Consider the following 14,810-nt stretch of genomic DNA (forward strand, 5'->3'; position numbering starts at 1 on the left):
CATGTCACTTAATACTTACTAAATATTAGTTATTCTCAGTCATTCTGAGAAATATTGGCCATGGATTTAATCCAAGGTATCAACTATGGTCATGATATACTGTACAGTACTATTTTTGTACTGTACCGAACATTAGCTTTCCTTATTTCCTGATCTCCCTTTTCATAGCTTTCTGACACTTTTATGATACATTTTCTGACCATTTTTGTTTTGCAAAACTTTTCAAGACAAGTCTCCATGAAGCCTTTTGTACATAGGCTTATAGTCAGTGGTGCCTACAGTACGTACAATATCATTTAAGATGCACTGACTAGGAATGTCGACTCTTTAGTTCTGCACTTACATTACATGTGTAGCTATACTAATGATTTCCATTGGGCGTGCTTACATTAGGGGTACACACCTTTGTGATTACTACCTACTATACCTGTCTTTTTTAGACATTTACAAAATCTTTGTGAATGAGCCTAGGGAGTTTTGTAGATCACACAATTTGTATTTTATTTTTGTAAATAGATAATAGTTTTAATGAGCACTGTGCATTTTCTTTCAGTTCTCATGAAGGATCGCTGCAAGCTGTTCTGCAGAGTTGCTGGAACAACTGCCTACTATCAACTGAAAGATCGCGTCATTGATGGAACCCAGTGTGGACCAGACACACATGACATCTGTGTACAAGGATTATGCAGGGTATTGATAAGGCCTCCCAATGCTATGAGCAATAAAATACTTTGTACTAATATAATATAATCTTTTGCATTTCTCTGAATATCCAGCTTGATTTAAATAATATCCTTTTAGAAAATAAAACATTTGGTCTCTCAAGTATTGCATTTGAAGAGATGAAAACACTCTTCTATACAAAAGTGTTTTGGAGAAGTATTTATCTAATACCTTTGCTCATTCATGCATCAATTTCTTCTCTCACTTATAGCAAGCTGGATGTGACCATGTGTTGAACTCCAAAGCAAGGAGAGACAAATGTGGAGTGTGCGGTGGTGATAACTCATCATGCAAAACTTTAGCTGGGACCTTCAATAGTGCTCAATATGGTAAGCCTGATTATGACTAAACTATAAACTATAATTGATTTTTTTACATTTACCCTAAAACTGAAGATAAGTTAATAATATTAAATTACGAGAACACACATATATTTTCCTTATATTACAATTTTTAAATATCTGTAGATGCACATGAACAGTAAGCCTAACATACATTGAACATACAGTACACCTATATTTTGTTCTGGAGGTTTTAAGATAAAATCACATATTCATGGTAATTGTATATGAAAAACTGAGCCTCACTTTAATGAAAATACAGATGCAGCCATTCAAAGTGCGCTGTACAGACACGTACCGGAGGTAATTGGCTACAGTGTCGCGCATTGTGACGCACAATGACGCGCGGTACCGCGGTACGTGATTGGTTGACCGACAGGGGCACTCGTGGTCCGTTGGTCTGTCGTAGAAAGATTTGCAGTAAACGTCTTTACTGTGCCCGTTGTAGTATTGAATATTTATATGGAATTTTACCACTGAAGGGAAATCTTAGTAGCTGAGCATAAAAAGAATAGGAGCATATGTCCGTTGCAGTTTTTTTTTAACTGAATCAGCGCTGAACTTGTTTGAATTGACTGAGCTCCATTCTGTACCACACAATGATCCCCCCATTGTTATAGAGAAACATGATCAGATTTTCCCCGGTTCAGAAAAAAAGATCTAAAGTACTGTATACTTGTTTGTCACTCTTCTCATCCCCTCTTTGCTAAATGGCTTTTGAATAGAGTCACATGAAGAGAGAGGTGAAACAGCCCTACACAGCCCTGTCGCAGTACACTAATATACTTATTTCTTATTAATTTCTTTAATACAGTTTTTGCTGTGCTCTAGAGGACCCTTGTGATATTTCGAGCTCTGGTTGAATGATAAGTGTCGCAGTTTAAATAATTTCCGTAGTTACAAATTATGGAACGCTCTGTTAAAAGCAAGGGAGTTTTTATGTCCGTTGCAGTTTTTTTCCAACATGAATATAATTATATCGTTATTAATTTCTTTAGATACACGATTCCATATTATATTCCCTTTTAAACAAATTCTAAAAGTATGTTTGTTGACTCCGGTATCACGTTAGTTAAAGACTTCGATGCTTAAAATGTTTAGGTAGAAATGGAATACTGGTGTGTATGTTTTCTTTAAAGTACCGAGACCAGCCATATACTGTATGTTTAAGTTCCAAAATTAATATCGTTTATGGCCTTCACACGCGTTACAGTATTCTTTTTATGCTCAGGTACTAAGATTTCCCTTCAGTGGTAAAATTCCATATAAATATTCAATACTTAAACAGGCACAGTTAAGACATTAAATATACATATACATACTGTATACAGTACAGTTTGCATATGGTAATATGTTTATGTTCCTAAATCAATCTCTTTTATGAGCATGTGAAAGGCATGGTGAATCACTGTACTTTGCATGATTGGAAACAAATGCGTGATTGCGAAATGCTGTGGTGTTACTTTTACAAAGACGGTCAATGAAAAAAAATAATGTGGACCAGGGCAATACTTTGAGTTTACAGCTTGTCCAAGGTCATTCATTATTAATACTATTAGTAATATCTTCGTTAAAGACTTTGATGGCGACAGCTCAAACATGAGAGGTTGAGCTTTATTAGCTCAACCTTGCGGAAATTCCGGATACTATTATTTTGCTTGCGGTATTATAGGAGAATTTACGGTAACTAGCGGTATTTACTGGTAACTCGCGGTAGACTGCGTAAAGCGCACCGGAAAATAATGCGGTATCGCCCGCGCATTTTGAATGGCTGCATCTGTAATGACATGTACTTAAAACCACTTGTATGCACTGTGATCTGTGTCCCTTTAGTACATACATGTTGGGCAAGTCAGGGGTTGTGCTCTATTTGTCCCGGGCCTATGTGTTTCTTGAGTAAAGCCCAGAACCATCCCAGCCCCACATACCAATTGAAACATTAGCTTTACTCTTAAATGTCATGAACACATGCCTGTAGCAAAACAACAGCTCAGTGTTTTAGAGTAGTTCTGCACACATCTTAATTTGTGGCTTCTCTTCTCCAAAGTATACTTTACATTTGTAGGTATTAGCTGTTGTAGGTATGTGCTGTAAAAAACCTCTGTTGGAATTAATGGAATACAAACTAATGTAGTTTTTACTAGGCAAACACACTAGTGAGGAACCATGTTAGCCTTTACTGCTTTGGTCTCTTTCCTTCTCACTTTTGATCAAATCAAAGTATTTTAGCAGATTTTGTTTTTGTGGAGCAAACCACATTTTTGGAAGAGTAACCAGATAAGGCAAGCAGTTACATTTTACTAACAGTGCAAATAAATTGTCAGGTCCTTTGTAAATGATTAGGTGTGCCCCTTAGGCTTAAATGTAAATTCCTTCACTAATCCAGTTATTTTGCAGCAACTGCAAAGTATCTCTTTTTCCCATTTGAGGTAGCCTCTAAAATCCCTGAATGCCAAGCTTGATTGAAACAAGATCTTTAGAGTCTTTTAGGAAGTAACTCTCAAAGACTATTGTGTTATTATTTGTGGTTGTGGTAAATGATGTGTGTGGTCATTGAAAAGAATTGTGTGGTCATTGACAAGAACTGGAGTTTGAAATCCTTCTGGAGCCTAAGTGGGGTTATAATGTGGGTGATTATTGCTGTGGCTTTATAGTTCACTTATTACATGTACTTATGTACTTATACTGTTAGTTGAAAGCATTTGACATTGTACTTATAAAATCCTTTACTAGGCTTTGAAATGTGGTTAATTACCTATGTTATCAATTGTTACTTGAGTAGTAGGGAAAAGAGGGACTTTTCATGATATTTAGTTTACATTTAGGAGTTTTAGAAAGGAATGTGGGAGCACAAGAAAACTTAAGCTGTACCTGTTTGTTCTGAAAGGTTATAACACTGTGAAGAATATTGACAAAGTAAAGTTTTTCTTCAAGGTGTGTGTTTTTTTTCCACAAAACAATCTAGCATTTTCCTCTGGCATAACAAAAGTCTGGAAGTCTAGAGTTCTGAACAGCTGTTGCAATTTGTTAAGATTCTTGCTTAATGCGAGGTTCTTTTCACATTGTTTTTTCTGCTTCCAGTGTCACCCTGCCATTAGTGGAGTTACTAAATAAAGTGTTAGCTAAGTTAAGCATAAAAACCTGTTGTGAAATTTAATCTAGTCATGTTTGCTGCAATTAAAATTCTTGTCCGTCTTGTTAAAACAGCTTAGGTTGTAATGCATCTATTTTCAGGTGTATGAGTAAAAGCTAAAACAATTATATGTAATGACTACAAAGGCTGACTCTACGGCAGCATTTTAAAAATCTTTGCTGACTTGCAAATGGAGCCACCCACCTGATGTAAAAATGAGATCTTAGAAAAAAATTGATTTTACATTTTTTATTCGATTCACGGTGTGCATGAGACATAACCTTTACAGATGCTGCCCCCGAGTGGTGGAATTAGTTTAATATCTTTACTCTTGAGCAGTCCATTAAGGATATTTTTTATTTACATTTTTAATATAATTTAAAGATCTTAAATATTAGATTTGTTTAGTCTAATGCTAGTCTTTGTGATTACAGTTATTATCAGTTAACTTCTCGTCCTATGTTTTAATTCTTATATTGTTCTATCTTGGAACATGCATCAACATAAAGTAAACAGTTACTTGACAGTTTAATTCTGAATACTCCTTAGGTTGTTAAGCAAGTAATGCATATTATCTGTACAATACCTGTAAAACTGCATTTAAGACATCTTTAACCATAACAAATACATATTAGCACATTTTTTTAAATGTACTTTTATTCAATGTCCATTTTAGGTTATAATGTGGTTGTACATATTCCAGCGGGAGCAACTAATATCGATATAAGACAGCACAGCTACTCTGGTAAGCCAGAGGATGACAACTACCTCGGTAAGTGTTGCTTTCAAAATAAGAGACATTTTTGCAATCTATTTCACCTGGCATATTGACATTTATTGGTATTTTAATGTAACCTTGATACAATTTCACAATATAAATATCTCTAGTGATTATTGTTACTAAAAGAAGAAAAGAAAATTATATTAACATTAACATTAAAATTATATTTACAAACCTTGACACGCAGGCTTGACCCTGTGCTCTGACCCTAAGCTTCTCTCTCCCAGTCTGTGTTCCTGTGTGTCTCATTGAGAGCAAGCTGGGGTATGCAAAAAGACAAATTCCTATTGCAAGAAATTGTATATGGCTAATAAAGTGATATTATCTTATCTGTTCACATTTATATAAAACAGTTTTCAATAAAAATATGATCACAGAGCACACTTGCTTGCATGGTCTGATTATTCTTTTAGAATTAGTTCATGAATGACCTATCTAGGTGGTTTGGAATGTCTTCCAACATTACATATTCTTTCATCTAAAACTTCCTTTCATTGTTTTAATATGGTAGCAGTCATGTCTGTTTTTATTTATCTAAGGTATTACATTACATTTAGTAATACGTTAACCAGGTTTTCTCTGGTACAGTAAACTATCCAGAAATTAGGATTTTGTCAGTATGACTTCATTAATATAAACTGTAATGCATACAGCATTTCGGGGGAACAAAGCATATACAATTATATAGCTCCTGAAACCATATTATTATATGTATGTATGGTTTCATCTCTAAAAATAACAAGTAAACAGCGTTTACCACAAATAAAATGGTACATTACAGAATACTTTGAATTAATTAAAACAATCTACCCACTTACTCAATCACAAAATATAATGTTATACTTCTAAATAATTTTCTAATTGATATATTATTTCACATTTCATATCTGCCAAATAGAATCATCTACCTGATATCAGTTTTGGGTCTTGTAATGAGTGAATGAGTGGGTAGAAATTTTGATTTCTTCTGAGCTCAAACCCCTTTATAACTTTAAAGAATACATTTAGAACAATATCTTCTTATTTATTATAGTAACAACCAAATTATTATTTTTTGTCCGTTATGGTTTTAAATTGCACAATGCCATATGAAGACAGATACAATTTTTGTCGTGTTGATTTGTTATTTAAACGTGTGATTTTCACAGTCCACATAGTTCAGTGCTAGATGAAGGAGACTGAATGAGGCCAAGATCTGTGTGGTTATGAGAAAACAAATAGGTTAGATAAGCAAACCAAGTGTCACTTGCTAAGAAAGATGAATGAGTCTAAAATAGGTGATAATTAGAGACATGTGTTCCTGACAGAGATGAAAGGGGACAAGGGCCAAATAAGATGTGTGATGATAAACACCCTGGTGTGGAAATTTGTAAGCAGTGGCAATTGAACACATAATGTTCGCTTTTTGCTCTTAAGGTCTTGCTTTGCACTATAAATAAGCTTAGGGCATTTTATTTTTTAAACACATTTAAAATAAACTTTGCCACTGCATGAATTATGCTTTCATAATAAAATACCATTTGGGGTTTGGGTCTTAAAAGTACATTTTTAACCAATTCACAATTAAAGATGGTAATGACTTTCTAGTACTGCAAAGTTTGTATTAAAAGCACTGTTTTTAACTGTAGTATCTGAAAAAGCATGTTGTAGAAACTGTTTTCCTGTTCCAAATCTTTTGTTTAATTTCCATTTAAATTTAACCAATCTTTTAACAGTATAGTATTTTGAAGGAACAGTTAGTGTTCATGTCTGACTGACCTAATACATCAGCAGAAAATGACACAATGACAGTGGTATTTCAAAGTCCACGCAATTTTCTACCATAATGGTTTGTTTTTCAACATTCCCAACCCTTAGTGTAGTGAAGGCCCATCAGAGGCATTATATTCCCTACTACACCAATAGGTAAGAATCCTAAAAAAGCAAATTAAATAATTGTGTATAAATGACAATGATAAAAACTCCATATTATAAAACCAAGATACCGAAATATTTGTATGTACTTACACTTTTTTTGTTTGTGTCTTTTTTAACAGCATTATCTGATAGCCAGTCCAATTTCATTTTAAATGGTAACTTTGTGGTGGCCATGTTTAAAAGGGAAATCACTTTTCAGGGAACTGTTGTTGAGTACAGTGGATCGGACACCAACGTGGAGCGTATTAACTGCACTGACAAAATTGAAGGAGAACTTGTTCTACAGGCAAGAACTCTTTTCCACTTCTTGCCAAGTAAACCTTGAACATAAACCATTAGTTTCCTCTCCCTGCACTAAGGTGCATTTGACTTTCTTTCAGAGGTTTTATGTTAAATAAGTTTGTTTCCTTGTTTTCTGCTCATGTTTATAGAACACATCTAAAGAAGAAGCTACTTTTTGTGTGGAAGACTGTTTACATTCCCCAAAAGCAATTTCAACTATTAGGATGCCTATCTGTCTTGCTTGTCTTGACTGATCATCTAGAATAGTTAAAGCAAAGACAAAGGGTAGCAGATGTTATGTCACAGAGATAGAGCAGATAGTATAATGAGGAAGTGCTTTTTTATTAGCATTTCTCATTAAAAATACAATCTACAACTTGATTAATGTATGACTGTTTCTTTTCTTTGACATTTTCTGTGTGGGAAAATTATTTTTATTTATTTTTTCCTTCAACATTTTTTTCTTAGCTTTTCTAATCCCTTTGTTGTTATGGTTGTATGGGGAGCATTATTTCACTTCTGACATGGAAGGAGTAAATAACTAAAGTAAAGTAAATAATTGAATTTTTGATTACTGACAAGAACAATAACATTTTTATATGGACCATTTATGCATAATGCTTCCACAGATGCTATGATATAGACAGTAGGCTAGGTTTATAAAAGTAAATTAAAATCAAAAATAGGAAAAAGTTTTAAGTGCATAATGAATTTCTTTCTTTATAATAAGGTCTTGTGTGTTGGAAATTTATACAACCCTGATGTCCGTTACTCCTTTAACATTCCCATTGAGGACCGCAAAGAACAGTTTGTCTGGGATCCCTATGGATCATGGCAAGAATGCAACAGAATTTGTCAAGGTAAACAAATTTAGAGAGTATTTATACTGTTTGGGGTATTTCTACCATTGAAAGATATAATAATAATAATAATAATAATAATAATAATAATAATAATAATAAAAGTTGCTTACACTTATATAGTGCTTTTCTGGACACTCCACTCAAAGCGCTTTACTGGTCTTGGGGACTCCCCTCCACCACCACCAATGTGCAGCATCCACCTGGATGATGTTATTAGTGGGGAGGAGAACAGAGTAATGAAGCCAATTCATAGATGGGAATTATTAGGAGGCCATGATTGGTAAGGGCCAATGGGAAATTTTGGCCAGGACGACGGAGTAACACCCCTACACCCCTCGTTTTCGAGAAGCGCCCTGGGATTTTTAATGACCACAGAGAGTCAGGACCTCGGTTTTACAGCTCACCCGAAGGATGGTGCCTTTCTATTTTTATAGTATAGTGTCCCGGTAACTATACTGGGGCAATAGGACCCACACAGACCACGGGGTGAGCACCCCTTGCTGGCCCCATTAACAGCTCTTCCAGCAGCAACCTTAGTTTTTCTCAGGAGGTCTCCCATCTAGGTACTGACAAGGCTCACACCTGCTTTGCTTCAGTGGGCTGCCAATTGTGAGTTGCAGGGTGATATGACTGCTGGCATATATCCTACAGTATGAACAAAACTCCACATTAATAGTTTTTAAAAATTTGCATTGGTGACTTGTTGAGTTAATTTTAGTATGTTCAAGTGTAAATTACTTTTTATGTATTTTGAAAGATGACATATTCCAAATTCTTTGCCTGCAAATATGAATTTGACATTATAACAGTCAGTATTACAGTAGTCATTAAGGATGTTTCTCAGTGTGAAAATAATTCAACACATGATGATGATTTTTGTATAATGAAAGCTTCTGTCTAATCTAATGTGTTAAACACTAAACAGTATCCTGGCTATTGGCTATGAATGTGAACAAAATATTAGATTGAGGTCCTTGTGTATATACTAATATAAAACCATTGTTAGTCTAACCAGTAGCATGTGGTGTTCTTGCATTCAGTACATATGAGCATGGGACAGTAATGAGAAGCACTTGCTACTTAATGCGGTGAGAACGTTTCTTCATCGTAATTCTATACTTACTGGTTTCCTAACCAGTAGCATATTACACATACAGTACTGTACATGTACAGTACGTTATTAACCAGCAGATGTGTGATTGATTTAACTATTATTACCCTTTAAGAAATTACGATGAAGAAGCGTTCTCACCGCATTAAGTAGCAAGTGGTTCTCATCACTGTCCCATGCTCATATGTACTGAATGCAAGATATTATAAATATAAAAATAAGAGAATTAAAATGCCAGTGGATGGTTTACTTTTTTTATGTATCAAACATTGGTGCATTCTTCTGCTCCGATTCTGAAGGTATCTCTTGAAAAGCTAGTAGTGATCTTCATTTCACTTACAATGCAAACTCAGTATCCTTTGTATTGTTCAAACATGAGAGGGAGCTTCCCTTTTGATCCAGGAACACCACATGCTGCAACAGTAAGTTTACTGGATTGCAGTTAAGTCACAAGGTTCAGTCTTTGCTGAGGTTACAACACCAAGGCAGTTCGAAATCCAAGGTTTTTGGTTGAATTTTGCTGGCTCACAAATCATAGTCATGATTTGGGTGAAAATAGTGGTTTTGTTTAATATGTTATCTGAAGTAGAAATAGGTTCACCCAAAATATGCAGATCGAGTTCTGTCTAGTTTAAGATATTTTAGAAACCAGAAAAGGGCAGACAGTTGTATTAAGTATAAAACAATGTAAAGGTAAGCTGTGGTAGTCCTACATGTTAATTTTCAGACTCAATTTTGGCTTTTCTATTTCAAGGTGAGCGAAAGCGCAAAGCTGCATGTGTGCGGAAGAGCGATCACCTGGTGGTATCCGATCAGCGTTGTGAACATTTGCCTCTCCCAAATATTGCTTCTGAGCCCTGTAACACTGACTGTGAATTAAGGTAAATCAAAGGGTTCCTGACTCAGCTTGTAACTAAACAATGAAAAAATATATCAATGAAAATAATTTTTGATTTACAAATGCACACTTTTGTTTTTAATATGATTTATATGTCCTTGTTACCAACTAACATGGGTGCAGAATGAACGAAGAACTACTGTAATTGACAGACCCATTTCTACATCAGTTTTACAAGTGGCATTTCTTAATTGAAAAAGAATGTGAAAGCAAATGTGTTATAAATAATAGTGGACTGTACTTAGAAACACATAACCTAAGGCATTTTAAACAATAGTACTTGCTCTGTTAAACTGTGAAAATTACTCAAAGGTATTTATAGCACTTGCATATTATTAAGGTTTCTTACTGAGGTGATTTCAAATAAGATTTTATGTCTTTGGTTTGAACTGGGTTACAATTCACTCCTCAAGTGTTTTTCAAATTTCACTTCCCAACTTGAAGAACTTTTTCCCACGATGCTTCAGTTTGTTGCTTTTACTTTCTGCATGCATTTATATAATTTGACTATGTTATCCTTGCATTTGCTTTTAGCATTGTCTAACGATTCTCATTTATATTCATTGACAATATTCCAAGTTTTGTATTTAATTAGGAGGTTCTGAGTTCCTTTAGCTTTTAGAGGTCATATTTTTCACAACCAATGAAAATCACCTTTATACATTCTTTAGATGACTGATAAAATAATCTGTGATACAAGTATTTGTAAAGGATCTTAAATATCCTTGTAAGAGTATGACAGATTTTACCACAGCTTTTTTGAGTTTGCAGACATACTCAAAGGAAGGTTTGTACTGTACATACAGTGCCCAGAAAAAGTTGACCATTCTTGGCTGGTCTATATTCTCATGCAGCAGTTAAATCTTCATTAAAGCAATGATTGTGACAAGACTTTTCCTGTAATTGTTTATCAGTCTCTTGCATCAGAGTTTATGAATTTTGGCCTATTCTCTTTTTCACAACTGCTTCAGGCTGATAATATTTGAGGGCTATTTCCTTGCTGTCTTCCCTTTAAATGTCTTCATTCATAGTCTTTTCCTGATAGTTGAGACTATAATATGACATATGAAATTTGCCACAATTAGACTGGATTACAAAATCCTCAGATATTACTTTGTGCTTCTTTGTGACTTCCTGGTGTTTTACGGGTTGCTCTTGGTAAGGTCTCTCGGGCGGTGCGGTGGCTCTGTGGCTAAGGATGGTTGCCCGTTTGTATCCCGTGGCTGGCAGAGGAATCCTACTCCATTTGGCCCCTGAGCAAGGCCCTTAATCCCAATTGCTCCAGGGGTGCCATATAAATGGCTGACCCTGTGCTCTGACCCTAAGCTTCTCTCCCTGTCTCTATGTCTCATGGAGAGCAAGTTTTATCTGAAAAGACAAATTCCTAATACAAGAAATTGTGTGATCTTATAAGGATTGCTAGTCTTGGGTAGAGACATCATGGTTTTGTATATTTTTATTTGAGGACTGGATAAAAGTCTTTTCAGAAATGGTTTTGTAACTCTTTCCAGCCTGATGAGCATCCACCACTCTTTTCTGCAGTTCTCTGAAATCTTTGTTTATTTTGGCTTGACATGTTTCCACTAACCCTGTAAGGTGAAGATCATAATAACATATTTTCTGGCCAGAAGGTATAACTTGGTCTTTGTTTAGGTGTTATCCAATTATTTAACCACCTGATTCAAATTGTCCCCTTACATGTTATTGGTGGTTAATTATGTTTAAGGTGGTTAAATATTTAATAAGTAAAACTGGATATCAATTATTTGTTCACACATTTTAATTATTTTTTCTTCATATGTCATTGTGTTTAATAAACACTGATTTGGGAAATGCTTTGATTATTTAAGAAAAGACTAGCTTAATTTTAAACAAAAATATTTTTATAAGACATTGTGATTCCAAAAATTGTATTGGATGTTCACAAACATTTTCTATACACTGTAGATTGCATATCTCTCATTTATTTCAGAGAAAGAATATTCTCATCTACTGTAACCAAATAAAATCTCCCCTGCAAGTTCTACTTGCAAGTATTTTCTAGTTTACATTGTTTCAGGTTATTATGGATATTATTCCCATTATTGCTTCTTTCAGTGTTTTCAGCAAATAAAATACGGACAGACACCTTTGCCTTTTCAAGACTATTTTGCAAACATCTGAATTTGGTGAACTAGAAACAGATTACTCTGCTCAGTTTTATCTGCTGGCTAAGTTGTGATTTGAGTAAATGTTTCCTTAGCTTTGAAAAAAGGAAACACTCACTCAAAAGAAACAAACAGAAAATCACCATTACAGACTCCCATTGTATTGCATGACCAAAAACACTATTGGTTGTTTCAAATGGTCTTTTATCCTGATTTATTCTTCTATTTTCCTTTGTTTTATTTTATCCATATGTTCTGACTTATTTGACACTCATCAACTTTTAATTTGTCCTGAATTGTCATGTTTATGTATTCTGTTCTGTTTTTCAGTCAAATCATTCCCAAGTTCTTTCAAGGACCCATCTGTAGGTCATTGATCTTTTGTAATACAGTAAAGAATGATAATTGTTTTTTTTAGATAATTTCCTCAACATCTTGCTAGAAGTTGTAAAATAAACATATTTTCCCCTTTATATTTATTTAAAAAGCCATTCTTACATTTGGCATTTCTTTTTTGTTCTTTTGGTATGCCATTGTTTTGTATTAACTGCATTCACAGCAACTGCTGCATGCCTTTATTAACAATACCTTTCCCTGTCATTTCATGATTTCACTACACTGTATGGTACATGAAATACAGTAGTTATCATCACAATATGACATTAACTGTTTATTCATTACAATGAAAACTCTTTTTTTGCATTGTGGTACTTTTTTTTTCTTTATAGAGAAATACAATTCTAAAGTGATTTTTAAAAAAATATATAATTATTTGGGTTTACCTGCTAACTGTAATGGATTTTTGTACAAAAATAACCTTTTTGCTTTAAGGGTGGAGAGAGGAACAAATTATGTCAATGATGAGCAAAGCCATACATTTGGTTATGTTAGTTTGTTTGGTAAATGTAATCGTTTAGCTACTACAATATTTAATATTGACTGCATAGTTCATAGTTATAGACTGCATAGTCTTACATTGAACTTAACAGAAAGCTAAAGTAGGTGATGAATGGGCATGCATTTTAATTTTACTTGGGATCCAAGCATTCTTACATTGAACTTAACAGAAAGCTAAAGTAAGTGATGAATGGGCATGCATTTTAATTTTACTTCAAGGATCCAAGCATGTGAGGTGAATATGCTGTACCCTTGAACGTGGTACAAGTACCAGTAGAAAGTTTAAGGCATATACAGTATGCATGCTTAACCTAGTAGTTGAGCTAACTTCAGCAAAGTACAGGATGTGATTCATTTGAGGTGAAGGAAAAAATGTAAATCGTTATATTTTTTAAATTTGTTCTTCGAGACTGTGGCACGCATAACCTCTCCCTGGTTTGGATTTAACTGTATAATATCTTAGGGTTTTTTCCAGTCCCGAGCCTAACAGTGCCCTCCAGCAGAAATGAATTCTGCTTTGTAAAAAGGGCAGCTTCTTGCTGTTAAAGCATAAAACGCTACTGGAAGTTCTTGGAGTTTGCTTAACCATAGCAGGGTCATCCCACAATGAGAAATTTTATACTCCACGACTACATTATTAGGACTGTTATCCAACAGTTGTGAACTATGCTATGCCCAAAGGCCAAACTTCCACTGTGACAGAATTCAACACTCAGGAGTCCTGGGAGGTTTTGTCACCAGAACAGTCTCATCATAAAAAGGGACTTCAGCGAATAGCAACTACCGTTTACCCTAGCTATATTGTTGCTGATATTTGCTTGTTCTGGAGACGATGAGAAGTCTTCGTCTGTCATTTACAGATTGTCCTGGTATGTTTTTTATTTCTAGATGGCATGTGGCTGGAAAGAGTGAATGTTCAGCTAAATGTGGTCCAGGCTATAGAACTCTGGACGTCTACTGCATGAAGTACAGCAGATTAAAGACGCAGAGCGACCGAGTTGAAAGCAGGTTCTGCAGTGACCAGCCAAAGCCCCAAGTCAGAGAGACCTGCCATGGAGACTGCCTTTTAAAAAGCTGGCACTATTCCTCCTGGTCAGAGGTGAGAGTGCAGCTGTTGTTCATGGATATGATAAGTTAATGATAATAAATTGAATAGTGGACAACAGGATCTAAGTTGTTCTGTGATGTTGTTATGCTTTAGAGATGTTGTGAGGTTAAAGGATGAGTGTCTTCAAGAACCTGGAAAATCTCAACATCCTGAAACTGCATCCAGCTTGAGCTGTCATAGAGATCCAATGCAATGTGTGCATTAAGTCATTTCTATTATAAAACAATGTTTTAAGTATTTTAAATGAAAAAATATTGGTATCATTGTGCAATTCAAATTAGTATTTCATAGCTTTGTCAATGACCTAACAATATCCCATGGTTCGGAATTGCATGCCTTCTTATTATTCATAAAAGTATCACTACCACTTGGGTGTGTTTGTCCTCTGGGATGTACTAAAATGAGCTGTATCCCTCTGCTTATTGGCTTTACTGTCAGTTTTCTTTTCATTAAAAACACATCTGTGCAAATTGCATCAGTGTTTTTAAATTAGAACAGTACAAAACTGTAATACAAATAACACATTCAATGACATATGTTATCTTTAAATATCATCACTTCTTGGGCATGCTTTTTAGTCACATATATGAATGGATAAATAGTCATGGT

At 34.7% G+C, this 14,810-nt stretch overlaps 1 protein-coding gene across 1 annotated transcript in view; it reads left to right on the plus strand.

The window, feature by feature from the left end:
* LOC148654895 (A disintegrin and metalloproteinase with thrombospondin motifs 20) overlaps window positions 1-14,810 on the plus strand; it is a 169,460-nt gene that overhangs the window by 90,746 nt on the left and 63,904 nt on the right. Inside the window, exons 14-20 of the mRNA XM_088644799.1 lie at window positions 554-690; window positions 935-1,052; window positions 4,874-4,969; window positions 7,015-7,181; window positions 7,908-8,037; window positions 9,906-10,032; window positions 13,982-14,192. Coding sequence (XP_088500925.1) covers window positions 554-690; window positions 935-1,052; window positions 4,874-4,969; window positions 7,015-7,181; window positions 7,908-8,037; window positions 9,906-10,032; window positions 13,982-14,192 — 986 coding nt within the window. The remainder of the gene's footprint in view (window positions 1-553; window positions 691-934; window positions 1,053-4,873; window positions 4,970-7,014; window positions 7,182-7,907; window positions 8,038-9,905; window positions 10,033-13,981; window positions 14,193-14,810) is intronic.

The sequence above is a fragment of the Lepisosteus platostomus genome, chromosome 9, assembly GCF_059453375.1.
Source record: "Lepisosteus platostomus isolate fLepPlt1 chromosome 9, fLepPlt1.hap1, whole genome shotgun sequence".
Classification (NCBI taxonomy): Eukaryota; Metazoa; Chordata; class Actinopteri; order Semionotiformes; family Lepisosteidae; genus Lepisosteus; species Lepisosteus platostomus.